Source organism: Brachypodium distachyon, chromosome 2 (genome assembly GCF_000005505.3).
Source record: "Brachypodium distachyon strain Bd21 chromosome 2, Brachypodium_distachyon_v3.0, whole genome shotgun sequence".
NCBI classification, from domain to species: domain Eukaryota; kingdom Viridiplantae; phylum Streptophyta; class Magnoliopsida; order Poales; family Poaceae; genus Brachypodium; species Brachypodium distachyon.
This window is the reverse complement of record NC_016132.3, coordinates 31341618-31365933: the sequence shown is the minus strand read 5'-3', so window position 1 is coordinate 31365933 and position 24316 is coordinate 31341618. Positions and strand designations below refer to the sequence as shown.

General features: G+C 44.9%; 5 protein-coding genes and 1 non-coding gene across 7 annotated transcripts; 4 read left to right on the top strand and 2 right to left on the bottom strand.

The window, feature by feature from the left end:
* The first annotated feature begins 757 nt into the window (after nucleotides 1–757).
* LOC100823369 (probable glucan 1,3-beta-glucosidase A) lies at nucleotides 758–4598 on the top strand. The gene is made up of 7 exons (XM_003566360.4): nucleotides 758–1035; nucleotides 1147–1266; nucleotides 1363–1551; nucleotides 2740–2898; nucleotides 3329–3498; nucleotides 3594–4105; nucleotides 4257–4598. Exons 1-7 carry the CDS (start codon nucleotides 826–828, stop codon nucleotides 4442–4444), a joined length of 1548 nt encoding a protein of 515 aa, XP_003566408.1. The 5' UTR covers nucleotides 758–825; the 3' UTR covers nucleotides 4445–4598.
* A 1211-nt stretch (nucleotides 4599–5809) lies between these two features.
* On the top strand, nucleotides 5810–7666 carry LOC100836950. The gene is made up of 5 exons (XM_003568664.4): nucleotides 5810–5983; nucleotides 6059–6128; nucleotides 6962–7071; nucleotides 7186–7300; nucleotides 7390–7666. Exons 1-5 carry the CDS (start codon nucleotides 5914–5916, stop codon nucleotides 7472–7474), a joined length of 450 nt encoding a protein of 149 aa, XP_003568712.1. The 5' UTR covers nucleotides 5810–5913; the 3' UTR covers nucleotides 7475–7666.
* Nucleotides 7667–10696: 3030 nt separating this feature from the next.
* LOC100823052 (RING-H2 finger protein ATL39) lies at nucleotides 10697–11254 on the top strand. The gene has a single exon (XM_024458811.1). The coding sequence runs from the start codon at nucleotides 10697–10699 to the stop codon at nucleotides 11252–11254; it is 558 nt and encodes a 185-aa protein (XP_024314579.1).
* A 382-nt stretch (nucleotides 11255–11636) lies between these two features.
* Nucleotides 11637–18602, bottom strand: LOC100836639 (triose phosphate/phosphate translocator TPT, chloroplastic). Of its 2 annotated transcripts, XM_003568663.4 has the most exons (12): nucleotides 18209–18545; nucleotides 17072–17140; nucleotides 16360–16425; nucleotides 16209–16287; nucleotides 15339–15459; nucleotides 15130–15225; nucleotides 14619–14731; nucleotides 14441–14518; nucleotides 13712–13828; nucleotides 13322–13421; nucleotides 13109–13209; nucleotides 11637–11991 (listed from the first exon to the last, which is right to left on the bottom strand). In XM_003568663.4, exons 1-12 carry the CDS (start codon nucleotides 18457–18459, stop codon nucleotides 11974–11976), a joined length of 1209 nt encoding a protein of 402 aa, XP_003568711.1. In that variant the 5' UTR covers nucleotides 18460–18545; the 3' UTR covers nucleotides 11637–11973. The 2 variants fall into 2 exon arrangements, 1 of the variants encoding a protein (XP_003568711.1); XR_002963320.1 differs by lacking the exons at nucleotides 11637–11991; nucleotides 13109–13209 and adding an exon at nucleotides 14212–14335 and having other exon boundaries at nucleotides 13396–13421; nucleotides 18209–18602.
* A 153-nt stretch (nucleotides 18603–18755) lies between these two features.
* TRNAQ-CUG lies at nucleotides 18756–18827 on the bottom strand. The gene has a single exon. It is a non-coding gene; the product is annotated as a tRNA-Gln (tRNA).
* A 426-nt stretch (nucleotides 18828–19253) lies between these two features.
* LOC100822737 (lysine histidine transporter 2) lies at nucleotides 19254–20786 on the top strand. Its single transcript, XM_014898582.2, has one exon. The coding sequence runs from the start codon at nucleotides 19318–19320 to the stop codon at nucleotides 20680–20682; it is 1365 nt and encodes a 454-aa protein (XP_014754068.1). The 5' UTR covers nucleotides 19254–19317; the 3' UTR covers nucleotides 20683–20786.
* Nucleotides 20787–24316: the final 3530 nt, after the last annotated feature.

Here is a 24316-nt window from a genome sequence, read left to right as displayed (position 1 = left end):
TGCTAGAGACCACAATTTAATTCATTGCAGGACAACTGTTTTGTTAATATCTTAAAATGATTGAGATAAGTTTGCATTACAACCCTAACTAGTCACAAAGCTTAAATTATCTCCGAAACTCTAATGCCGATTAGAACATAACCCCCGATTATTCATACCGTTTAAATTACCTCCTCAAAGATGGTATTCAGATATGTGACAAGTTTTGACCGAATCAACTAATGTTTTTTAGTCAGAATCAAAAAAAGTTGCTAGAAAATTTTGAAAAAAGTACACAAAATCATAAATGTTGTCGTTAGTGTACTGTTAAAATTTCAGCGCATTTCAACTAAAGATTGAGAAGAAGATGTTGTTGTCAACTCAGGTCAAAACCTGTCACGTATCGAAAACCATCTTTTGTGTAGGTCAGGGGGTAATTAGAACGGTATGGATAGCTAGAGTCTGTGTACTAAGCGGTATTGGAGTCAAGGATATTTTAAACTATGCGATTAGTTCAGGATTAATGTAATATGGACTTATATCTAAATGATTCGAGAGATACTAAATAGATATTTCTGTAGAGTTAATAATACATATTTTCCTCTCGTCATAATATTTTCAAACAGTTGACTGAACGCGTTGAAAGTTGACTGGCAGCTTGTTTGATGGAAACAACTAGCCGTCGGCGTCGCCTATGACAATGACAGCCTCCGTTGTAATCTTGTATCTTCACGGACGACGCACTAGTCATCATTCAAAAATCCCGCACCCATATATGCGAGCAGAGCAGTGCAGAGGCAGAGCAGAGCACAACACAGCCACTCAAGCAGCCAAAAAAAAATCAAAATGGCCCGACGACGCAGCGTCGTCCACGACGTTTCGCTCCTTCTCCTGTGCTTCTGCTGGCTGTGCTCCCTGTCCCAGGCCAAGAGGACGCCGTCGTCCAAGAGCTCCTTCCGGCTGCCCGTCCGGGCGGTGTGCCTCGGGGGCTGGCTTGTGACCGAGGGCTGGATCCTCCCGTCCCTCTTCGACGGCATCCCAAACAAAGATCTCTTGGTACGTCAAAAAATTGTAATTCCACGCGCTTAATTAGCTTCGTGTAATACGTTGCATGCGCTTTATACGTGCTTAGCGCTTACTATGTAAGTACGTTGTATATATGAACAGGATGGAACGCAGCTGCAGTTCAAGTCGGCAGCGAGGGGCATGTATCTGGCCGCCGAGCAGGGCGGCGGCGCGGCGGTCAGCGCCAACAGGGCGCAGGCCTCCGGCTGGGAGACTTTCAAGGTCGTTGGTCATCTTTTACCGTAGTCTACGTACTGTTGCTTAATTTAATTTGTGCGCTAAGTCTAACTGTCTAACCCAGAGGTTTGATTGATTCAGCTGTGGAGGATCAACGAGACGACGTTCAACTTTAAGGTGTTCGGTGGCCAGTTCGTGAGCGTGGGGAGCGACGGCACGGTGGTGGCGACCGCGGCGTTGCCGGGGCCGTCGGAGGCGTTCCAGATAGTGCGCAACGCCGGCGACAAGAACAGGACGCGGATTAGAGCGCCAAACGGGGCCTTCTTGCAGGTATAAATAAGAAAGAGCGCGCGCACTCGCATAGTGGCGTCTAGTAGTACGTAGTGGGTCGGCTCTCCGGCACAACGAACTTTCCTTTTCTGTCGATGGTTCTGTTTGTGTTCAACTCATAAGTGCTCGTATTAGTTACGTTTCTGAATATAAGATATTCTAATTTTGTCTTAAATCTGACCAAATTTATAAAAAAAATCTACTGCCTCCGACTCGCATTAGCTACTCTTTCGGTTTCTAAATACTCCGTAGTCTGACCAAACTTATAAAAACAAATCTACCAACGTTTATACTCTAGATAAGTTTTAGTAAATCAGATTTTCACAACATACGTATTTGATACTTGATAGTAGCACATTTATCTACAAAATGGTTAAATTTTAAAATGTTTGATCTAAGACAAAGATAGAGCATCTTATATTTAAGAATAGAGCTAGTGGTATTCAATAGAATGTTGTCTTTCCCCTTAAATCTATTACTATTTATTAAATTGGAGTTGGTGGTGATGGTACGGTCGCAGTTGCGGTCGCCGTAGGTTAACTTCGTTAAAATTACAACCAATATGCCACTACTCGTTATTTTCTTTTTCTCCGGTTAAAATTACAACCAATATGTCACTGTCCGTTATTTTCTTTTCCTCCAGTTTTTTTGTGAGTTTATTGACCCGTAGCAACGCGCGGGCACAGTAATTACTATCCCTTGGGATCTCGCCGGCGCCCGCCGCCGCTCTTGATCGCCTCCACCAGTTCGTGCGCGTCGGCGTCGTCCATGTGAGGAAGGCGGCTGCGGACCCGCGGATCCGTCGCGGGCCCCGACCGCCGCCTCCACCGGCTCGTGCGCGCCGGTGGCTCCACGCGGGACTTGGACGGCGATGAGATGAGTCTGAGGCAATTAATTTGACGTTCTGATACAATTTTCTATTGTTTCGTAGCAACGCACGGGCTTTTGCTAGTTGTTTTAACAAATGCCACTAGTACTCTAAGTTTGGCGTGACAAATCCGCAATACCAATGAGTCTTGCCTGTACTTAAGTCTGGCGCTAAGCCAAAAGCAGCATGTTTGGCTGAGGCATCAATAAGCATATCCTGTTCAAAAGCAGTACAAGTCAATCCTTGCCCGGCCGGGGAGGGAATGAGATCTAATTTGCCTTAGTCAAGTCAACTAATCCTTACCATCACACTTACGGCAGGCAAAGAAAGATGGCTCGGTGACAGCAGACTACGGCGAGAGCACAAGCTGGGGCGACGACGACCCGTCGGTGTTTGCAGTGACCAAAGCCGGGGAGCTGCAAGGGGAGTACCAGATCTGCAACGGCTACGGCACGTCCAAGGCTACACCGGTTCTCAGGGTAAGATCGAGATATACAAATTGGCTGTGCCCGGCCCACCGGCCTTGTTGATTGATTGCCCAATTGCCAATTGTTTATGATTTCGAGAGGAGGTCGATCCGTGTTGTCAGGCGGTCCATGCACGCCTGCTAGGGGCAAGGAAACAAAAGGATAGGGACGATTATTCATGATGCGCCGAATAGCTCCGTGTTGCCCGGACTTTGGAAGCAATATCGCAACATGCTGGACAAGCGATCACATGCGTTTTCGTGCTTTTGCCATCCGTAGTACGAGTTGTCGCTTCTTCCATCGTATATGTATCTACAGTGTAGAGAAAACGACATTTCAGTGGAAAAACGGCCAAACATAAACATTCCAATCCAGTAAAAATAATGCTCGGTAGTTGATTTTTTAAAATTCAAAATAACTCCATGTTTTTGCAAACTGGCAGAACCACTGGAGCACATACATAGTGGAGGAGGACTTCAGGTTCATCTCAGCAAGTGGGCTGACGGCAGTGAGGATCCCGGTGGGGTGGTGGATCGCCAGCGACCCCAATCCTCCGGCTCCTTACGTCGGAGGTTCTCTCAAAATCTTGGACAGGGCGTTCAAATGGGCCGAGTAAGTCTGAATTCGCCTCAAACCAAGATGCACTTAACCAGGGGACCATATCAAATCAAGAAATCTTCCATCTTGCAAAATGTTAAATTCAACAGGAAATACAACCTGGGCGTGATCGTCGACCTGCACGCGGCTCCCGGGTCACAGAACCCCTGGGAGCACAGCTCCTCCAGGGACGGCACACAGGAGTGGGGAACCAAAGATGCCAACATCGCCGAGACGGTGCAAGTCATCGAGTTCCTGGCGTCCAGGTACGCCAAGAGCCCGAGCTTCCTGGCAATGGAGCTGATGAACGAGCCGCTGGCGCCCAAAACGTCATTCGAGAGCCTGACCAAGTACTACCGCGACGGCTACGACGCCGTCAGGAGGCACTCGTCGGGGGCCTATGTGATCATGTCGAACCGGCTTGGGACCGGGGGCAACACTACCGAGCTTCTCGGGTTCGCCGGAGGGTTCAACGGAGCCGTCCTCGACGTGCACTACTACACGGTGTTCAACTCCATGTTTGATAACTTCACCGTGCAGCAGAACATCGATTTCATCAGGACCAACTTCTCCAGCGATCTCGGCTCTATCACCGCGCAAAATGGGCCTCTCACGTTTGTCGGTAAGCTTAATCTACTGCAGGAAAGAAAGAAAGAAAATGGAAAAAATGCCTAGAGCAGAAAAATGTTCAAACAGGGGAAATCAAATATTTGACGCGATTTATATTTACATGTAGCTCCAGAAATATCTTACTTATACCATGTTTTTTTCAGGAGAGTGGGTGGCTGAGTGGAAGGTGCCCAATGCAGCAAAGGAAGAATACCAGAAGTATGCCAAGGCGCAAATGGATGTGTATGGGCAGGCCACTTTTGGGTGGTCCTATTGGACTCTCAAGAATGTTAACGACCACTGGAATATGGAGTGGATGATCAACAACGGATTCATCTCCCTGAAAAGCTAAGGATTAATATGTTATCTGTATGTCATGACTCATGAGCGTGCTGAACGCTTTAAATAAGACGGATGGATCTGCAATAGTGGAACACATATCTCCTGTAACGGATCATGCTTCGCTGTTATAAACCATGATGTTATTGACAGATCTTAAACCCTCATCTGTGACGTGTGTCCAGTGACCGACTCGTTCATCACTGATAGGTCGTTGGCACGTCAGTGAAGGCCCTGTTTGGTTGGATTTAAAACTGTCTTTTGACTTTTGGCTTATAAGCCACAAAAGCACCTAAATAGTTGCTTTTGACTTTAACTTTTTGCTTATACCATCATCTAACAATATCAAGTCAAATGTCAAAAACCAAAACCGAAAGCACCTATTGGTGCTTTTGTGACTTATAAGACAAAAGTCAGAAAGCAGTTTTAAGCCCAATCAAACAAGACCGAAGATGCATTGATGGGCCAGGTAAACATGGCGGTCTCCGGAGCATTGCTATAGTAGTCACTATCAATGGGCCAGGCTGCCTGTCACAGGTTATACATTCCATTAGTGGTGTTCCTCTTTGCAAACAGGCCTTTTGATGTGGTATGTCAGCAGTGAAATGTTACATTGTTACTAGCCACATGAAAATATCACCACTAACAGACTTGCTCGATGGTGACATTCAAAATACATCTAAGATGCCTTCTCCCCTCACGATCTAGACCCCCTTCTCCAATACTTTCTCCCCATGGGTTCCCACCTAGATATCGCCAGAGGAGGCGGAGATGGAGGTGGCGTCGGCGGCAACTGCAGCCACGGTGCAAGAACGTAAGAGAGACGAAGGCGTGAGATTATCTTTTTGGAGACACCACGGAGGGGTCGTGCTAGAAAATCATTTTCACCTACGCATCCAAACGATCATCTTTCACCAGGGAAAACCCCGTCGAGGAATACCCAAGTACCGAGCTGCATTTGCTAAGAAGAACAAGACGATAGTAACAGCCAACATGCCGTGCCAAAAAAAAGCTGTGAGCCTACCGTGCCCGACCAGTTGCCCGGCCCATCACGATACTAAATGAGCCGTGCCGGCCAGCGACCCGCCTGGACCAGCACGGCCCGTTTAGCTTTTTCTTTTTTGTACATTTGTTAATTCCTCGTGGTCCGCAGGCTAAACAGGTCTAGGCCGGTCCGGCCCGGCTACTGGGCCGTGCCTGTGCCTGGGATTCGCCAGAGCAGGCCGGCACGGCCATTTATAAACGGGCCTGGGGGCCAGACCGTGCCGAGCCCGATTAGCCGTCGGCTGGGCCATGACGGCCCGTTGAGCCCCCTATAGTCGTAGCTTACATTTGCATATGGCCTGCCAAAAGAGCCCATGATACCGACCGCACTACCAACTCGAGGCTTTTCACTTCCGCCAGCTTCTTCTTCCTCAAAAGAAAAAATTCCGGCAGTCCCGCCTGCGCCGCCTCCCCGTCGCGGCGGACACCGCTCCTCCCATGGCTGCGGACTGGACGTGGGCGCGTCGGGCGTGGGAGAAGTGGACCGGGAAGCACGTCGGCTCTTCCGGTATCCCCTTCCCTCCCGCTTCGCTGCTCCTTCTACTCTCTCCTGTGTGTGAACTAATCCCCATCCTCTTTGCAGGGATGCCGGTCAAGGCAGCGTTGCTTCTCAACTACGATCCGACGGGACCGTCTCGCCTCCTCCCCATCGTGTAAGTATCATCCCTGACGCCGAGAGCACGGCCAATTTAGGGCTCATTTGGTTGCTTGCTAGGGAAATAAACACTGGGTAGCAAGTCCATACGAGGGATTTCTAAGAGCACATGGGATCCCCTCCCGCAACGGGAGATCTCCCCTACCGGGAAATCACCATTTGGGAAACAAGGGCGAGCGAAGGAAATCCCGAGCACAGAAATGTCATGAAGAATTCGAAAACAAAATCAAAACAAATCAGATAACTGTCACAGATAATTCTGAATTATTCATAGTTCTATAAATTGTCATTGAAACTGGCTCGGAGTTTCAACTGATGAATTTAGAACGATAACAAACATTTTTGTTTCAACTTCTGATTGAACGATAAAATTAGCAATTTAGTAGTTTAAGATTAGCATTATTTCCAGTGGCACCTACTGGAAGATGCAATTGGAATGCCAAAATGATTGTTCCAGAGTGCAGCAACAAGGGAGATAGTTTGAATGTTGAATAATATATATACAATTTTACTCTCCTCGTTAGTAATTTTGATTCAAGTTTATCTATGTGCGTTTATAAATTCATAGATTTGACAGATATCTCAATCTCAAATATATGTAAATCCTATTTATTAGGGGTATGGCCTTGGCCTTGCAAGCTGGGCCGACCTAGCTTTTTTTACTTGAAATCCTTGCATGTAATTAACTTTGTTTAGCATTCTAGAAAATTAACTTTGTTTATGTCTAATCAAATGGTAAAATGGGCCTTTTCCTCAAAAAACATATTCATTAAGTTACGTGAACTTTCAAGTCCCTTAAGTTTAAATTCACAAACTTTTTCAACTGTGCAGAGCAGAGCAAGAGGGAACAAAATTTACAGCTGTTGATCTGCAACCATTCATTGACTTTTTTAGGAGGAATAATCTGCAGATGGAATTTTTCTCTATTGGGCCAAACCTATGTGAGTTTCTAGCATTATTCGTCTAAGTTATCTTTCATACTTTAAAGATAGGTGAAAGCTAATTATACATTGTTATCTCCAGCACTGTCGTGATTGTATGTTACACATGTGTAGATTTAGTCACCTCAATCCACAATCACTGGTTTTGTGCTCGTTGTGTTAACTCGGAAAAGCCAGAAGGTGAAGGAGTTATAATTATGCAGATTGGGGCTTATTTGTTAGTCTCCATGTACGTATCTCCTTGTTCAACATTTAATTAATAGAAATCAGCTTGGGGTCTGCCAAAGTTTATTTTCATATTGATATCTTAATGCATAGGTATGATGGTTCTCTTTGTTCGGCTTCACAAGCAATGGTGGCTGTTGATCAGTTTGCATGGCACTTTAACCGGAGAACACATTAACTGTCGACTTGTATTAATTTGAGGTTTATTATGAACCTGCTACTTCTGTTTGGAATCCTTAGAATGAAGTGTATGACCTGATATGCTTCCAAATATTACTGTTGTCTTGGGATCAGTAGGTATGTAGTGTAATAACATTAAGCTTCAGCTGTTTCTGAAATAGAAGTTTTTGAGATTGATTGGTTTTCTCTACACACATGCTCAAACATGAGCAGTTCTTAAAAGTTCTGGAACGTGTTAATTATAGGCAACAATCCTATAAATTTATACTCCCTCCGTCCCATATTAAGTGACTTTATATTACATGTATCTAGACGCATTTTAAACATAGATACATCGTGTTTGGGCAAATTTGAGTCACTTAATATGGGACGGAGGGAGTATGTTTTAGGAATCATTCTCTTGTAAATGCACATCAGTTCATTTGGCAACAGTAAATGGGTAAGTTATTCTCATAATCAATGTACCTTGTCACCTTGAGCTGAAACTATTACTTAATCTACATTTTTTGTATTGATGCGAGTGCTTTTGCTACGTAGATTGCGTGGATGATTCACCGGCAAGCTAGAGCATCACATGTGAGTAGGTAACGGTTGTCGATAGGGCCGTAGGAATTAGCAGTAGGAAGATCGAGGTTTATTTCTTGCTTGAATAATGTCAATAAAAGTACAATGCCTAGCAGGCTAGGGAACGGGCTCATTTTTAGTTTCCTATTTGCTTCCTGCTGCTTTGCTGGATCTGATTTTATCTCTGCCTTTGCCGAGTCCTAGTCGAACTTCTAAGCCGCAGCTCGTCCTCAACCTGCTGCACCTGGATTCTGCACATGATTTCTCCTTGCACTTCTGCACTAATAATTTGACGCCACAACCGTGCAAACCTACTTCAGTCTGAGTTTTAACTTTGTATTCTTTTTTCTGACTTTTGCTTTTGAGTACCATCTGGGATACACAGTTCTTATATGGTCATCAAAACCCAAGTATTTGTAGAAATAAGCAAAGTGGTCCGCTTCATAAATGCACCAAGTTACCAAGAGAATCCAACTGAAGATAGGGGGAAGGAGATAGTGAAGTGTACTTGAAAACTTATATTGGCGTGATTATGTAACCAGGAACATATTAATTCAACAGTGAAAAAAAATCTGTTGATGCTTCTGTGTCCTTATATCAGTTCACCTTATTGGTCTGGGAAATTATTTTGCTTCTTCTGCCACATCATGTTGTCGGCACCATCGTTTCATACAGCTATATTTTTTTTTAACATATCCTATTATTATTTCTTGTAATGATGCAACTGATTGATTATGCTTGTCGCAATTTTACGTATAGGGCGGCTATCTTGATGAGTAGGATAGATTTCAGTGTTGACTGAGGATGGAGACGTCTTGCTCACAACTGATACACTGGGAATGGCGGAAATACTTTTTTTTTATTCAGGCCGACGTGCACGCGGTATTTAAATATGCATGTTTCCGGGTAGCGCCAATCCTGCCGGGGATCCCGGGCCTTTCCCTGGGTCGAAAAGCCACGAGTCAAATTGACCCTGGGAAGGTTTTGGACGCATTTGGTTGCCTCCATAAGCGGGGGTATATGACCCCGTTCCCTGTCTTTTCCCCGTGGAAACAATCCACGAGTCGGTACGTCGGGAAAGAAACCACGCGCCTCTCGGGACAGAGCGCCTCCGCGCGCGAGCTCTTCGTCTTCCTCCCGCGACTAGGAGTTCGTCCCCTCTCTCCTGCAATTTCCTTCGGCGCCCGCCGGGCGCCGGCCCACCTCCCTCCTCCTGTCCTCCAGCCGCGTCGTCCCCGAGCAGATCGCAAGTCCTCGAGTAGATCGTCACCCTGCCTCCTCCAATGGCCCCTTCTGTAGATTCTTCCTCATGCCGGTTCTGGATCGGCTCATCCTCCCACGGCTTCCATTCTTCAATCCAGCAAAGCCTCGTCCTCCTCTGACTTCCTGGTGCACCTACGATTCCGTTTCCTCTTTCAATCTCTCTGGTTCTATGGTTTCTCACAGATCTGCTTGTAAGAAATTGTGCTGACGAAGGAGAGGAGAAGCAGTTCTAGGCATTTTCGAATTACTTGTGATTATATTTGGTATACCTATTTAGCTTTATTTCCTTTTTATTCCTTGATTTTTTCTGATTTTTTTGTGGTTTCCAAATGGGGCACGGGGTGATTTCTCGCCCTTGTTACCAAATGGGGTCACAGGTGATTTCCCGGGTTTGAAGATTCCTCGAGGGGATCCCGTCTGCTCCCTAAAATCCCCTCTTTGGATCTAAAACCCTGGATTTTCCTTCCCCTGCTGCCAAACTAGCCCTAAAGCTTGTTTCTGTCAACTTCTGTTATATGGTATAGATTAATTAATTTTATGTTCCTCCTTGTTCTGTCAATTCGCCCTACAGTAGATCCCTCAGTTTTGCCATGTGTTTGCCCTTTTGGATATACCTTCCATTTGGCAGAATTATTTCCCCCTCAGAGTTGTGCCAGTAACGGAATCAGTTATCCAATAAAAAGTTACAAATAGGATAATCCTAATTTATGGGATTGATTAAGGTGTCCATAGAAAGCATCATTCCATGGATTTTCCCAGACAAGTACTCGCTCCAATCATAAATAAATTGTTGTAAAAATATTACATGTATCCGGACGTTTTTTAAGAATAGATACATCCATATTTGGGCAAATTTGAGTCAAGAATTTAGAACAACATTACACAGAACATGTATTTCCCTCGTCCCGAAATAAGTGACGTGGATTTGTATAAAAATCTATACAGATCTATGTCATTTATTTTATTTTGAGACAGAAAGAATAGTAAAAAAAATAGGGCGAAACTTGGTGGGTGATAATGTACGAGTAATTGAATTAGGATCCAGTGTAAGTACGCATTTGCTCCCATGATAAAAATAACTGCGGTTAACATCAAACCCAAGCATGTCTGTCTGGGTTCAGTGACGCTACTACCTCTGTCAGCCAATCAAATAAAAGTCAAACCCTGCTATCCCAGCCCTTGGTCAGCCTCGTCGGCCGAATTCTCGGCGCGGGCCTTCTTGAACAGTCTAATAAAACACACGGTTCTCATGGCCTGGTCAAAAGTCAAAACAAAATCTTCATCACGTACGGCACCATCAGAAGACATTGCACAAATTGCAACACGCAGCTTTTTATTCTTGTCTGCATTGCAGCCTTGCAGGATCGACCAACACCACCTAGGCTAGAACAATATGTTGTTCCACCGCCACCGCGGCGACGGTGCTCCTGAACCTCCTCCTTCTCCTTACGACGACGACCGGGACCACAGCCTGGTGGTGCTCCTGACCTTCGGCATCTTCTTCTCCTTCGTCGTGCTCTACCTCGTGGCCGGCCTCGTCTGGGCCTCGGCGATCGCCGCCTTCGCCGTCGCGCTCTCCGTCTGCTACCTCAGGGCTCGGAGGCGGGCCGCGCTGGCGAGGCTTGCTGCCGCGGCAGGCGTTGGCGGCAGAGCGCGTCTTGCTCGGAGCAGCAGCGGTGGTTTGGACAATCTTCACCTTCGTCCCGCTGCTTTGCTGCTGCCGGCGTTCGCGTACAAGAGGGGCGCCGGCGAGGCGGCAGGGTCCCCAGGGTGGGCGCAGTGCGTGATATGCATCGGCCTGGTGCAGGCCGGCGAGATGGTGCGGCGGCTGCCGGCGTGCAAGCACCTGTTCCACGCCGAGTGCATCGACACGTGGCTGCGGTCGCACTCCACGTGCCCCATCTGCCGCGCCGTCGTCGTCGACGGGCGGTCGTCTCAGCCGCCGGTTTGAATGATTGGTTAGCCGGTCTGCGGCCGCCTTCGGAGGTTCGTGCAGTACCGTACAGGGATGGAGTAGCTTGTAAATTGTAGTTATGGGTGTTAACTTTCGAGACGAAGTGTGAGATTGAAGTATCTGTTCATGCCCAAATGTCCTCTGCTATTTCCTTGTTGAACGAGGGTGTTAACTTTCGAGACAGAAGAACGGGAAGTAACGAGGGGATCACGTCGGACGTCCCACAATTTCGGCGGCCCATACCAAATCACAACTTGGCAATAATGTCAGAATGATCGGACAGAAGAAGCAATTTCGGACAGACGGTATAGTGTCATCTCGCCCCCACCAACAGGCAACGGATGTAGTACGATCATTTTGACATTCTTGCCAAGTAGTGGACAGCTGGACAGCTGGTGCATGATTTTCAAGGTGATGCACTCACTCTAAAAAAATATTGAAATACAAGACTCGGTATCTTAGTTTAGGAGCAGTTATCAAAATGAATATATCCTCGCCTAAAAGTCCTTGTACTCTGCAAATTGAGTTTTCCCCAAAATTGTCTGGACTAATTTAGTTAACCATCTGAAGCTTGTGCTGTTCAATGCTGAATCGGCAAAATAGACAGGGATACAGAAGACACCTAGATTGTTATCCAACTTTCCAGTTTCTTTCCTTCAGAGGCAACGCAGATTGATCAAAATAGCCATCCAGCCAAACTCACAGCACTCAACTCCTTATGCACTCTTTGTTTGCTGCATTTAATCACAAGACTGAACTAGTTACAAACCTCAATGATTTATGTCAGTTGGAACTAACTAAATGGAATTTTGTCAAGTAAAAATAGATTATGAGAGGTACCAAGCTAGGTGTGCAGAACACGATGTAGTTTCATACAATGTTTCAGAAAGCAACATTAAAATGCGTGGACTGTGTATTATGCATATGATTGTTCATTGGATTCAGCAAACAATTATTTCTAAAATCCGGAAAGATGATATGAGGAGCAACTTTTGAGTAAAGCGAGTTCTCTTTTGTGGAAGACAATGAAAAGTTCATTAGGTACACTCAAGCTGGGCTTCTTCTGTCATCTTGGAGTACAGCATTATGTTGTTTGATTTCTGTTAACAATTTGTTTCAGGTGTCTCTTATTTTTCATTACTAAATTTTATTTCTACCATCAAAATACATAAAAAGATTGCATTGTGGCGTTTTTCTATTTCCATAAAAAATTCTGGAGAACAATCTAAAAGCTGACCAGCACAGGTGTTGGTACGCGTGTAAATAAATGATTCCGTAACAGATGTTACAGTTTTTCTTGGTCAGGACACAGAAGCTTGGTCTTTCAATGTTGAACGCTGACCACAATTTTGCCAAATGGTGATAAGTACTGTGGGGCGGCACTGAGACTCATCGTTGAAAATGGTATAACCATCCTAACCCTATGGCAAATCCGAAAAGAGAACAATCACCATCTCTTTGAAGCCACTGCCTTGTGAGCATCAGATTTCGCACTCTCATTCACTCGGGGACAACTGTTTGGATACAAGCAGGACTGCAGGAGCCTCTGGTTTTGTGAGATTATAATCTTGAAATTTCTTGCTTTGGATTGCCCAGCTTTTCATAGTTGCTGTAATCCCCTACTTTAAATGAAAATGGCAGCTTGCCATTCGTTAAAGATGATGAATTCAAATGATATCTGGCTTAGATTATGCAAATGTCTAAGGATATTAATTTATTATCCAGCCCACAACAAAACTAGGAGTCAGTTTCATGTTACGGCAAACCTAAGAGAAATACTGGGGAATTGTACAAGTGTGCAACACAATCCAACCATTCAGATCTAGAAGTTCTTGGTGAGAATAAATGTACCTTTTTCTCCTCCTCAATCTTAGCCTTGATAACTGAGTAGAGGGCAACACCAGTAATAGCAATGCAGGTGCCGATTCCAGTTTGTGTGGTGATCTTGTTGCCTGATCAACATGGAGCGAAGTGTTACATACCACTGATAAGAGTACACGCCATTTGAGCAACATATGTATTGATCTATTGATCATAAACAAACATTGGAACTAAGTGAAATACCGAAAATAACGATTGAGAAGCCAATGACGAAGACACGTTTCAACACATTGCCAACAGCATGTGTCAGAGGGGCCACCCGCTGCAATGTGTTTGTTGCAACCTGGTTGTCCAAAATTAGAACATATGAATGTAAGAAGGACAAAACTATCATCAGAAATACCACAAGCATAATGCATATTAGGTGATATTATGGTTTATTTCTGTATGTGAAACAACTACATGTCCTGGTGCAGCAAAACATGCTGAGTTGCACTGTACTCGACACCCTTGAAGTTGATTCCTATCCTCTTGATCTAGTGACATAGTTTTGATGATTGGCTTTATACTGAGTAAAAACACTATGTCACTATGAGATAATACAGGAAAGTCATATGGCATGAAACCTTATACCTGGTTATAAAGGTGATAGAACAAGCCCGCCAAGAAGAGGTTAGAAACCAACTTTGTCAATCCAACTTTGGCGATTGCATCTTTGAATCCATGCTGCACTAGTTGAGGTCCTTCAATCTGCAAACATTGTAATACGAAATATATATAAGAAAAGCAATTTGACACTCCAGCAGAATTGACTGCAAAAGTTGTTTTTTCTATAGGAAGTTATATCCAAGAATCAGCCTAATCTCACACATAGCCCATAAACATCATGTGACTCGGGCCTGCCTGCCAATTGTACATAATTACATAAACAAATTTCATGCAGACATGTCCACACATTCTAGAACATGAAGTTGTAACATTACTTGCAGTATTGCAAAACCTAATAATGGGCCAATAGTCCATCTCACAGTAGCCAAGTATGAAATTACAAATTACATAGGTGGTGAGTTTGCAGGTTGTTAACATTAAGAAGTTGCAGTTGATCACTTTCCTTTTCCTTTCAAAATCATTACCTATTGTTCTTCCTCATGTTGTCTTCCATTGTTGGTTGGTATGTTTCTGTTTCCTGGTTACACTTGCTGCTGTTTGTCCAAACTGGATCCAGTTTGGAGACATTGTGCTCAATAAAATGGTAGTCTAATCATAGAATATTGGATTTTGTTTTTTACAGTGAATAGGAGTCATACATAAATCTATTGAAGATAAAATATGTATTATTAGTTAAATAAATAAAAGACTTACAATCAGTGCTGGAGGAATGCAGACAATGAGAGCAATTATTGAGATGTAGGCATATAGATTGGTGCTATCCATGTCAGTCTAGGACAAAGAACAGAAATAATAAGAAACGAAGTTATCAAATTGTATTTGTTCAGGAGGAATGGAAAACGCGCGAAAGCATTAGGGCCAAGACACAAACCATAGCTTTCTTGGAGTAAATGCTACGGTACGTGAAGGAGATATTGGAAATCATGGCATTAATGAACCCAGTCCAGTTGAATGAGAGTTCCGTGAGAGATGCGATTGATACACCTAATCAGATTTAAGAAGTTAACCCTGGTCCAAATCTCATAATATTTGGAATCACAACATGATTCTGCAATAAAATTCCTGTTAACACAAAAACTATCCTGCCTGGTGCATACGGTGTCCTCATCCTAGCAATCTTGCTAGCGCACAAACCTAAACAAACCGCTACATCATCGCATATCAAAAGGAACATCAAAATCTATCACATAGATAATAATGTATTCTAAAACATCTACCGCCTCCTGTACCAGATAAACCTGATACAAAACATGGGAAGCTGAAACTACATGCAAATACTGTAGCATCTTAGCATTCATGTTGAAAACGATGTTAGAGACAGAAAACTAAGCGGTATGCAGGTAGCTTCAGAAGAAGAAAAAAGTGCATTAACCACAAATTACCTAATACAACTGGAGCAAGAGACAACCACAACGTCAACGGAACTGGATCCCCAAGGATAAACTGTGAAGCAGCTGCATTGAAGAATGGCTCCAGAGCTGTGTTGCATTTATTTGTTAAAAAGATGAAATCATAACTAAAAAGGGATGACATCAACACAACAAACAGGGGGCAGAAAAGATGTGGAAAAACCAGAATATTATTGCAGCACCTTTAATGGTGTGGGCAAATGAAACAGCTACAGCAGCAAAGGACACAGTGCTTGTTACATGACCAATGGCATGGCAAACTGCAACTGGCAACAGCAGCTTCAGAAGCGCCGAGTTGATCGGCTACAAAAGTACAAAAGAATCGGGTTTACTGTTTCTCGTCAGTAATGATGCCATTAACAAGAAAAAACATAGTTGAGAAACACTTGATGATTCACACAAATATACAACATTTTCTGAACATAGATATAAATTTATACTCCCTCCGTCCCATATAAAGTGACTTTCTATTACATGTATCTAGACGTAATTTAGTATATAGATGCGTCCATATTTAGACAAATTTGAGTCACTTAATATGGGACGGAGTGAGTATCTATTTTAGCTTGATTCTTAGATATCCATGTCATTGTTTGTAAATTCCTCACATATGCAGATACACACTCTATAACAGCTTACGGTAAGATATCAGGGAACATTGGTCCTAAATTGACTACAGACAGGAAAAGAAACAAAAATTATAATTATATATCTGATTCTAAAAAAAATAGTGTATATATATCTCTCCATTCAGAACCAACGTCATTTGTACATCAGAAGGACAGGATAAATAACTCTGTTACTCCCTCCGATCCATATTAATTTTCGAAATATTACATGTATCTGGACGCTTTTTAGGCATAGATACATCCATATTTGGGCAAATTTGAGACAACTAATATGGATCGGAGGGAGTAATACATTCAGAAATGGACATATAAACCTCTAAGACTTGAGTGACCCAGTGTTTCATGTTTTTTTTAAAGGTGAACCGCTGCTCATGAGTTTCACGAAAAATAATGAACCATGGGTTAGGGGTGTGGTAAGAATACCGCGCGCTTTAGGAGACCGATACTCCAGCTGATAAGGCAGTATAAGACTCCTACCGAAAGATGGGTCACCGACACGAAGCTATATGAATTCGTACAAATTTAGATGATGAACAAAACTGATCTCAGCATTAAAGAGAATTCGCACACGTACTATGGATAGGGGAAATAGTCGAAGATCTTCTTGTTGAGGATGTTAAATATCACATTCAGAAAATACCTACAAATTATATCAAAATGGTAATCATTAGACCACTATGGCTATCGTCTTTCACATGTGGGTGCGACATTGTAAACGAATTCTTCAAGTACCCTTGTTCATGGAAATTGTCATTCTAGCTGTGTGGGACATTTGGAACACAAGACATATATGGACTTTTTAGGGCATACCGCCAAACTTGGAAGATTGGGAAAGATATAAATTTGACCATGTCATTGGGATAGGGAAAATATGCCCCTCAAATGTCTGATTGGCTGAGTAGTCTCATATAAGATTTTTTTTCCTTTTATCCCCTGACACCAGCACAGAGCACACAAACACCCTATACCATCTTTTTCTCCCAAAAAGGACATGCCCCCCCGCCTCTGCATAGACTGGTGCACACAGCCATCTTATTTTAGTTTTAAGAGTACAAAGTGTCAAGTCATACTACACCGAGTAACATAAATCAAATGGTACGACTCATGCATCACAGATCCTATTGCTATGTTGTCATCTATATCGGGTGAACAAGTCCAGATACCATCTCCAAGTAGTTGCAATCTATACAACCTGGGTTTTTACTAATAGTATATGCCATTATAGGTCAATCTCCTACTGTTTTCCCTAAAAACATTGTACATGTAGGTCAGGAGAGTGAGCATACCACATGAAGAAGAAGAAACCGGTGACAAGGGCCGGATACTTATCTACAAATCCTGTAGTCTTTGCTTGCCTGTAAGTAACCCCAGCAAATTGTGTTAGGGTGACAAGAAAAATCTAAAAGCTCTGATTTACGAAGAATCATGCTAATTATGAGTTTCATTAGCCAAAGATACAACAAATATTTAATCTCGGCATAGAACTCATAGTCTCCTCTTTTCGAGTACAAGGCACACACAAGCCACAAGCACTACCACCTGCGTCGCAGGTGTGGCCTCACTTAATAAATATGCAACACCATGTTAACCATAGGAATTGAGCATCCAAATAGAATGCTACTGGGTGTGGATGAGATTATGAGGATTGGCTTACTGATAAATGTAATTAGAGTATTAAACACAAAACATGATTTAAGTGTAAGGGTCCAACTTCAATTTTAGCCCTCCAATTAAAAAGATAGAGGGTTATGGCATTTACAAAGGTGAAACATGAGCTGATTCTCCACCCTACCATGTATGATTATTATTGACTTGGAGGAGGAGAAAGAACAAAGATAACTCTTCATATGTTTTATGAAGACTTGAAACTCTAGAGTCTATTAAGTTGCATGCATCTAACCATTTCACCCAAAAGCTCAAGCTGTTGGGTTGTATCGTTATATTGCTGACTCTTGGTGTATCGTTATAACTTGCAAGAAGTTGTTAGTATTAACTCTAGATGACATGGAAGTGTAAAAATTTGAGCTACTTACTAACTCTAACTTTGTAAATGCCCTTAGCTAAAAAAATGCTCTAAAGTGGTATTTATATGTTTTATATTAGTAGATGCACATTCCGCGATGTTCTCATGTTATAGTTTGCTTATAAAAATGCCCACCTGGTTAACCATTGCTTTCCGACAATCTAGTACTACTATCAAAAGAGAGCAACTGCAGGGAAACAAAGCAATTTACTTGGTTTATTTCTTCTATTCGAATATTAGAGCTGGTAGATTAAAGTGGCGATTGGGTAACTGGGTGTCTACATCGAATTCAGTAATCTTCAACGGAGAAACCCCTAGGTAAAGAATGGAGCTGTGCAGCTTTCACGGATCCACGGTACAGAGTGCGTAAGCTGCGGGAAGGCAGGAGATCGATACTAACCCCGTGGAGTCAGACGAGGAGGCGGAAGCCGGCGCCCGGAGCTGCTGCCTACTGGCGGAAGAAGATAGGGTGCGGAGGGAGGGAGCGAGGAATAGCGCCGGGAGTAGCTGCCTCCCGCGGACGACGTTGGCGCCATTCATGACGGCGACACCGCCAGCACTGAGCGACGGGGCTGCCCGGCGGCCGCCGAACCGCTGGCGGACGGCGACGGCAACGCCGCCGCCGCAGAGGACGGTCGCGACCGCAGCCATTGGTAGTTAACGCGGAGAGTGGAACCAGACGTCCGTGTTGGGGGATTGTGTGGAGGAGCCGCGAGCGCGCGGAGATAGAATCGTGATTTCGTAGCACGGTCGAACAGATCACAGATGACGCCAAGACGGCAGAATGCCGAAGACAACGGAACGGAAGTGAACCGAAACGAGGATGCGCATTCTTTACTGGAGTATCTCTTTACCTAAATCGGCGTTTATGTGTGCAGTTTCTCAAAAATAAACTCCACATGGGTAATCGAATTCGTTCGATTAGAAAACTAATTAAATGATAACAAAGGTTCCACCGAGACTTGAACTCGGGTTACTGGATTCAGAGTCCAATGTCCTAACCACTAGACCATGGAACCGAACATGCCAAACGAACGAGACAAACGTACTTTACTTGTGTTCGCTCGCTCTGAGCAACCTTTTGCCTGTTCCACACCGACAACGACACAAAATCGGTTGTTGTTGACTGGCTTATAAATTTCTCTTCCCATATTAGTCCGTAACACTAATACGATTCATAATACATGATATGTATGTATACGATAACAACACACGATCCGATATCCATCCTAATTTAGTCCTTGGGCTTACAGTTACAGCAATATAAGCAATCACGTTGATCCGACACGGACAAGAGATAACCGGCAGTACGTATCGTGGGTCGCCCAGCCCGAGTCGCATGCATGTCTTATCGTACGCAAACCGAACGCGTTTCGATGTCTGCTGCCGACTATATATGGGCAGGTAGCTAGCAACCCACGTCCGTACTTCCCATAGCAGTTAACCCGTGTGCGCGGCTCGAGTCGTCAATTAGCACACGCACAACTCGATCCGCCGGACGTAATCACGATGTCGTCGCGGGAATCGGATATCATGGAGGAGTACGCGGAGACGGTGAAGGAGCGGAGAACAGAGGAGAAGCTCAAGGACGTGAACCTGGACGACTGGCTCCCGATCACGTCGTCGCGCACGGCCAAGTGGTACTACTCGGCGTTCCACAACGTGACGGCCATGGTGGGCGCCGGCGTGCTGGGCCTCCCCTTCGCCATGGCCCAGCTCGGCTGGGGCCCAGGAGTGGCCGTCATCGTCGCCTCCTTCGTCATCACGCTCTACACGCTGTGGCAGCTGGTGGAGATGCACGAGATGGTGCCCGGGAAGCGGTTCGACCGGTACCACGAGCTCGGCCAGCACGCCTTCGGCGACAAGCTGGGCCTCTGGATCATCGTCCCGCAGCAGCTCATCGTCGAGGTCGGCACCGACATCGTGTACATGGTCACGGGCGGCCAGTCGCTCAAGAAGTTCCACGACCTCGTCTGCAACGGCAGGTGCAAGGACATCCGCCTCACCTTCTTCATCATGATCTTCGGCGCCGTCCACTTCGTGCTCTCCCAGATGCCCAACTTCAACTCCATCTCTGGCGTGTCAGCCGCCGCCGCCGTCATGTCCTTGTGTTACTCCATGGTCGCCTTCTTCACGTCGGCGGTCAAGGGCCACGTGGGCGCGGCCGTTGACTACGGGCTGAAGGCGACGACCACGGTGGGGCAGGTCTTCGGCATGCTGAACGGGCTAGGGGCGGTGGCCTTCGCGTTCGCGGGCCACAGCGTGGTGCTGGAGATCCAAGCGACGATCCCTTCGACGCCGGAGCAGCCATCGAAGAAGCCGATGTGGCGCGGGGTGGTCGTCGCCTACGCCGCCGTGGCGCTCTGCTACTTCTGCGTCGCCTTCGGGGGCTACTACGCCTTCGGGAACTCCGTCGACCCCAACGTGCTCATCACGCTGGAGAAGCCACGCTGGCTCATCGCGGCCGCCAACATGATGGTGGTCGTCCACGTCATCGGCAGCTACCAGGTGTTCGCCATGCCGGTCTTCGACATGATGGAGACGGTGCTGGTGAAGAAGCTCAAGTTCGCGCCCGGACTACCGCTCCGCCTCGTCGCCCGCTCCGCCTACGTGGCGCTCACCATGTTCGTCGGCATGACCTTCCCGTTCTTCGACGGCCTGCTGGGTTTCTTCGGAGGCTTCGCGTTTGCGCCCACCACCTACTTCCTTCCCTGCGTCATCTGGCTCATGCTGCGCAAGCCCGCCAGGTTCAGCGCCACGTGGATCGTCAACTGGGTGTTGATCGTCCTCGGGGTCCTGCTCATGCTGCTGGCCCCCATCGGTGGACTGCGCCAAATCATCCTTGATGCCAAGACTTTCAAGTTCTACTCTTAAATTAGATCTAGTACTATTTCTTAATTTGTTAGCAATTCAGCGTACTTTACTAGTTGCAGGGTTATATATGTAGTTTTAATTCATTAATAACGATGCAGGTTCGTGTGTGTATCAAAAAGAGCTGTATAATTCTTATTGGAATATAATATTCTAGCCTATAATTTCCTTACCTGATTAACATACCGGTACCATAGATAAGCCACATCCATGTCGTTCTTTTCTTTAAGAGAAAAATATATTTTATTACTTAGACGTGCCAACCAAATCGTTGGCGACGTGAGACTGCACGAAGGTAGGAACACGGCCCGGCCATACGGCTTGGGGCACATGCTCCATCTTCGCACCTGAAACCGCTAGGGCATCAGCCACATAGTTACATCGCCGATTACAATATGTGTAAACCGACATGATACAAAGTTTAAAATAGCATTTGCTCGGATCTCCCGTAACAGCGTTCGATTGGGGCCAAGATCATGGTCAGAACCGGTGAGCGCATGTACAAGCAACAGGGCATTAGTTTTGTTACGAAATCCGGCGGATGCACGATAAAGGATGACACCGAGGCACGATATTTGTTAACGAGGTTCGATCGAAGCTTACATCCCGGGGGCATGACTACGGGTGCTCCTCCCCCCATAATACCGCAACACAGGCCACCTGTGCGCCGGCACAAGCGAGCCTATTGCTATTATGTTGTCATATTCTCTTTGGACTACCCCACGGTGCCTTTATATTTAGACCCGGGTTACACGTGTTCGACTCCAACACCTAACCCTCCGCTAATTCCAAGTCCAACTGTAACACTACTCGTACACATATTCGACACATATCTCAACAAACTCTTGGCGAATATTTCCCTCACCACCTTGAAGCCGTCATGCACGAACCTCCGTGTACCTTGTGATAAGGGATGGTCCGATCTTCTCAGAGAGCAACGAGGATAACTCGTATGATTCTACAAATCTTCCGGCTGTTCACCCGTCGCTGCACGATGAACTAGCAACCCAATGGAAATTCGTAACACCACACACTTGCACAGTAGTCCGCCGACCACAAGTGGTTTCACAGCCTTCCAATTCCCAGCGGAACGACAAATTACGCTCGAAATTTAAGTGGATAACAAACACCCTATCAAAACAATATGGTGTATAGAATTCCAGATGAATGCTTCTCACAATCAACAAGAGTCTCGAAAATAGCTAAGACGTGGTCTAACTCTAACCCTAGGCGTACCCCTTGTATATATAGGCAGGGGGCAGCCAAACACACAAACGGACTCAGACTCAAACTAGGTTCGACTCAAACTCATACAACCAATCCGAATAGCACTGGGCATAAACAAGGACTCGCAGGTCCGGGCGCCCCTTAGACGTGTCGGGCTCGTCGTAGGCTGTCCTGGTGCGCCTCATACCCATACTCAACTTGTGGTGGGCAGATCATTCTTGTCGTTGGCTGCCCCTTGCACACAAGTTGATCGTCTAGCGTTTTGTATCCTCCATCTCCATTTGTGGTGCACCTGCCTCCCTTTCCTTCCTCGCGCATATTTTGATGTTGGATAACAGCACATGATGATCCTCGCACGCGGCCTCCTCTCCTCCACGCTCCATGGTTGCCTCAGCCTCAAACCTGATTGCACAAAGATACAAAGACTTAGGCAGTATAAAATTCTCATCAATATAAACATTAGGTGCAGCTAGGAGTGAATTCACCTGTTGTTCTAATAACTTGGCACGTGCTCGTGTAATTGGTCCAATGCGTAGATCATTGGATTTATCTTGAACAGCAAGATCATCATTAGGCAAAGATGACAAAGGACTAGGGATGCCCTCATCATCCTCCCCCTCTTCAAAAGGCATCGACCTCGACGCTCCAAGGTCTTCTCCATCATATGGCGTCAAATCAGCAACGTTGAACGAATTACTCACGCCAAACTTATCGGTTTGAAGATCTATTTTGTAAGCATTATCATTGATCTTGGCAAGCACCTTGTATGGTCCATCTCCTCGTGGCAGCAACTTTGACTTACGTTGTTCAGGAAATCTATCCTTGCGAAAATGAACCCATACCAGATCGTCGGGCTGAAAGAGCACTTCTTTTCGCTTTGTATTGAGACGTGCAGCATTGTACTTGCCCTTCTTCTCTATTGCTTCTTTAGTCTTCTCATGTAATCTTCTGAACAAAATCAGCATGCTTGGACGCCTCCATATTCACACGTTCTTGACTTGGAAGTGGCAGCAAATCAAGTGGCGTAATGGGTTTAAAACCATATACCACCTCAAACGGACAAAGCTGCGTTGTTGAATGTACCGCTCTGTTATATATTTATGATAACTCTCGGCTATTGTCATAACCGACGGTGCCCACTCGGCTATCTCCCATCGGCTATGCTTAGTTGGCCATTACCCTAATACCTGAGCGTATCATCGGGTATGTGTATAATCGACAGTGTATGTGCACCGTCGGCCTAGTTTATATCCGGGGCTTTTATATTACCGTCGGCCTGGGTTATATCCGAGTGTTTTATAGTATTGTTGGCATTTATTATAACCGAGAGGTTTTGTCCTACCGTCGGTCTAGGTAATAACCGAGAGTTTTGTAGTACCGTCGGTATTAAATATAACCGTGGGGTTTACATTGCCGTCGGTCTAAGTTATAACCGAGAGGTTTGTAATCCTGTCGATATTAATTATAGCTAAGAGTTTCTATCCCTGTCGGTATTATGGATTACCGAGAGCTTAGAAACTGACATCAGCGAATAATTTCATGACATTATTACACATGCATCCTATAGGCATAGTGTACAAATGGGCTCACTTCTGGTCACATCTGAGATTGAACAAAAGATGTAATCGAAGCCCACATAATTAAAGGACACATGTCTCACAATGTAGCACAAGTCTAATGGGAGATGGTTACATAATGAAAACTACATAGAATCTTCAATTATCTGTCTTGGCAAATATGGAAATGTAGAAGATAAGTTAACAAATTTAAAAATAGTTCATCCCAAACAGCTTGAAACATCAAATACTTTGTAAGATGCACCATGATAAGATCGCTTCGCCCCAGCTTACAAGAAGTCAAAGATATCCTCATGCTCACCACCAACTCCAATGTCATCCTCACCACCAATGTCACCTTCGCCTCCAGTGCTCTAAGAAAATAAAATACCAGTTCTAAGAAATAATATCCATGGTAACATAATTTCACGAAATATTGAATTTATACATGCAGATGCATGCATGGTATATAGTGATGAGAATTTGTTTGCACATCAGCACATTTGGGAGAGTTAAATTCTGACAACTTTTGGAAATAAATAGTAGAGTCAAATGTCCAACATTAAGGTGTGGCCAGCACTGTTTGTTTCTACTTGAAGGCTGAGAAAATAACTGCACGGAGCATATATGCCTATATGTACCAGTCAGGTCCTTGGTGCACCAAACTAAGTTGTGGCTAAAATATCACTTTTACTAGCTTGCTTTTTTATCAGAGATTTTATTCCTTAAATTCTAGCTAAGAAATTTAGTTTTATTCCTTTCTAGCTTGCTGCACATGTCAAAGAAAAAAAAATGCCAGATGCTGGTGCATAGATTATGATTTTCTTCAAACCCTGCTGCTGGTGTAGGCTACA

Excerpts from the sequence above, each read along its gene's own strand:
- LOC100823369 (XM_003566360.4), top strand. The coding sequence starts at position 826 with ATGGCCCGACGACGCAGCGTCGTCCACGACGTTTCGCTCCTTCTCCTG. Across the intron at positions 1,552-2,739 it reads CAAACGGGGCCTTCTTGCAG|GCAAAGAAAGATGGCTCGGT; the intron begins GTATAAATAAGA and ends CACTTACGGCAG. Across the intron at positions 3,499-3,593 it reads AGGGCGTTCAAATGGGCCGA|GAAATACAACCTGGGCGTGA; the intron begins GTAAGTCTGAAT and ends TAAATTCAACAG.
- LOC100836950 (XM_003568664.4), top strand. The coding sequence starts at position 5,914 with ATGGCTGCGGACTGGACGTGGGCGCGTCGGGCGTGGGAGAAGTGGACC. Across the intron at positions 5,984-6,058 it reads GAAGCACGTCGGCTCTTCCG|GGATGCCGGTCAAGGCAGCG; the intron begins GTATCCCCTTCC and ends TCCTCTTTGCAG. Across the intron at positions 7,301-7,389 it reads GCTTATTTGTTAGTCTCCAT|GTATGATGGTTCTCTTTGTT; the intron begins GTACGTATCTCC and ends CTTAATGCATAG.
- LOC100823052 (XM_024458811.1), top strand. The coding sequence starts at position 10,697 with ATGTTGTTCCACCGCCACCGCGGCGACGGTGCTCCTGAACCTCCTCCT.
- LOC100836639 (XM_003568663.4), bottom strand. The coding sequence starts at position 18,459 with ATGGCTGCGGTCGCGACCGTCCTCTGCGGCGGCGGCGTTGCCGTCGCC. Across the intron at positions 15,226-15,338 it reads ATTTGCCCACACCATTAAAG|CTCTGGAGCCATTCTTCAAT; the intron begins GTGCTGCAATAA and ends AATGCAACACAG. Across the intron at positions 13,210-13,321 it reads CTTCTCAATCGTTATTTTCG|GCAACAAGATCACCACACAA; the intron begins GTATTTCACTTA and ends CATGTTGATCAG.
- LOC100822737 (XM_014898582.2), top strand. The coding sequence starts at position 19,318 with ATGTCGTCGCGGGAATCGGATATCATGGAGGAGTACGCGGAGACGGTG.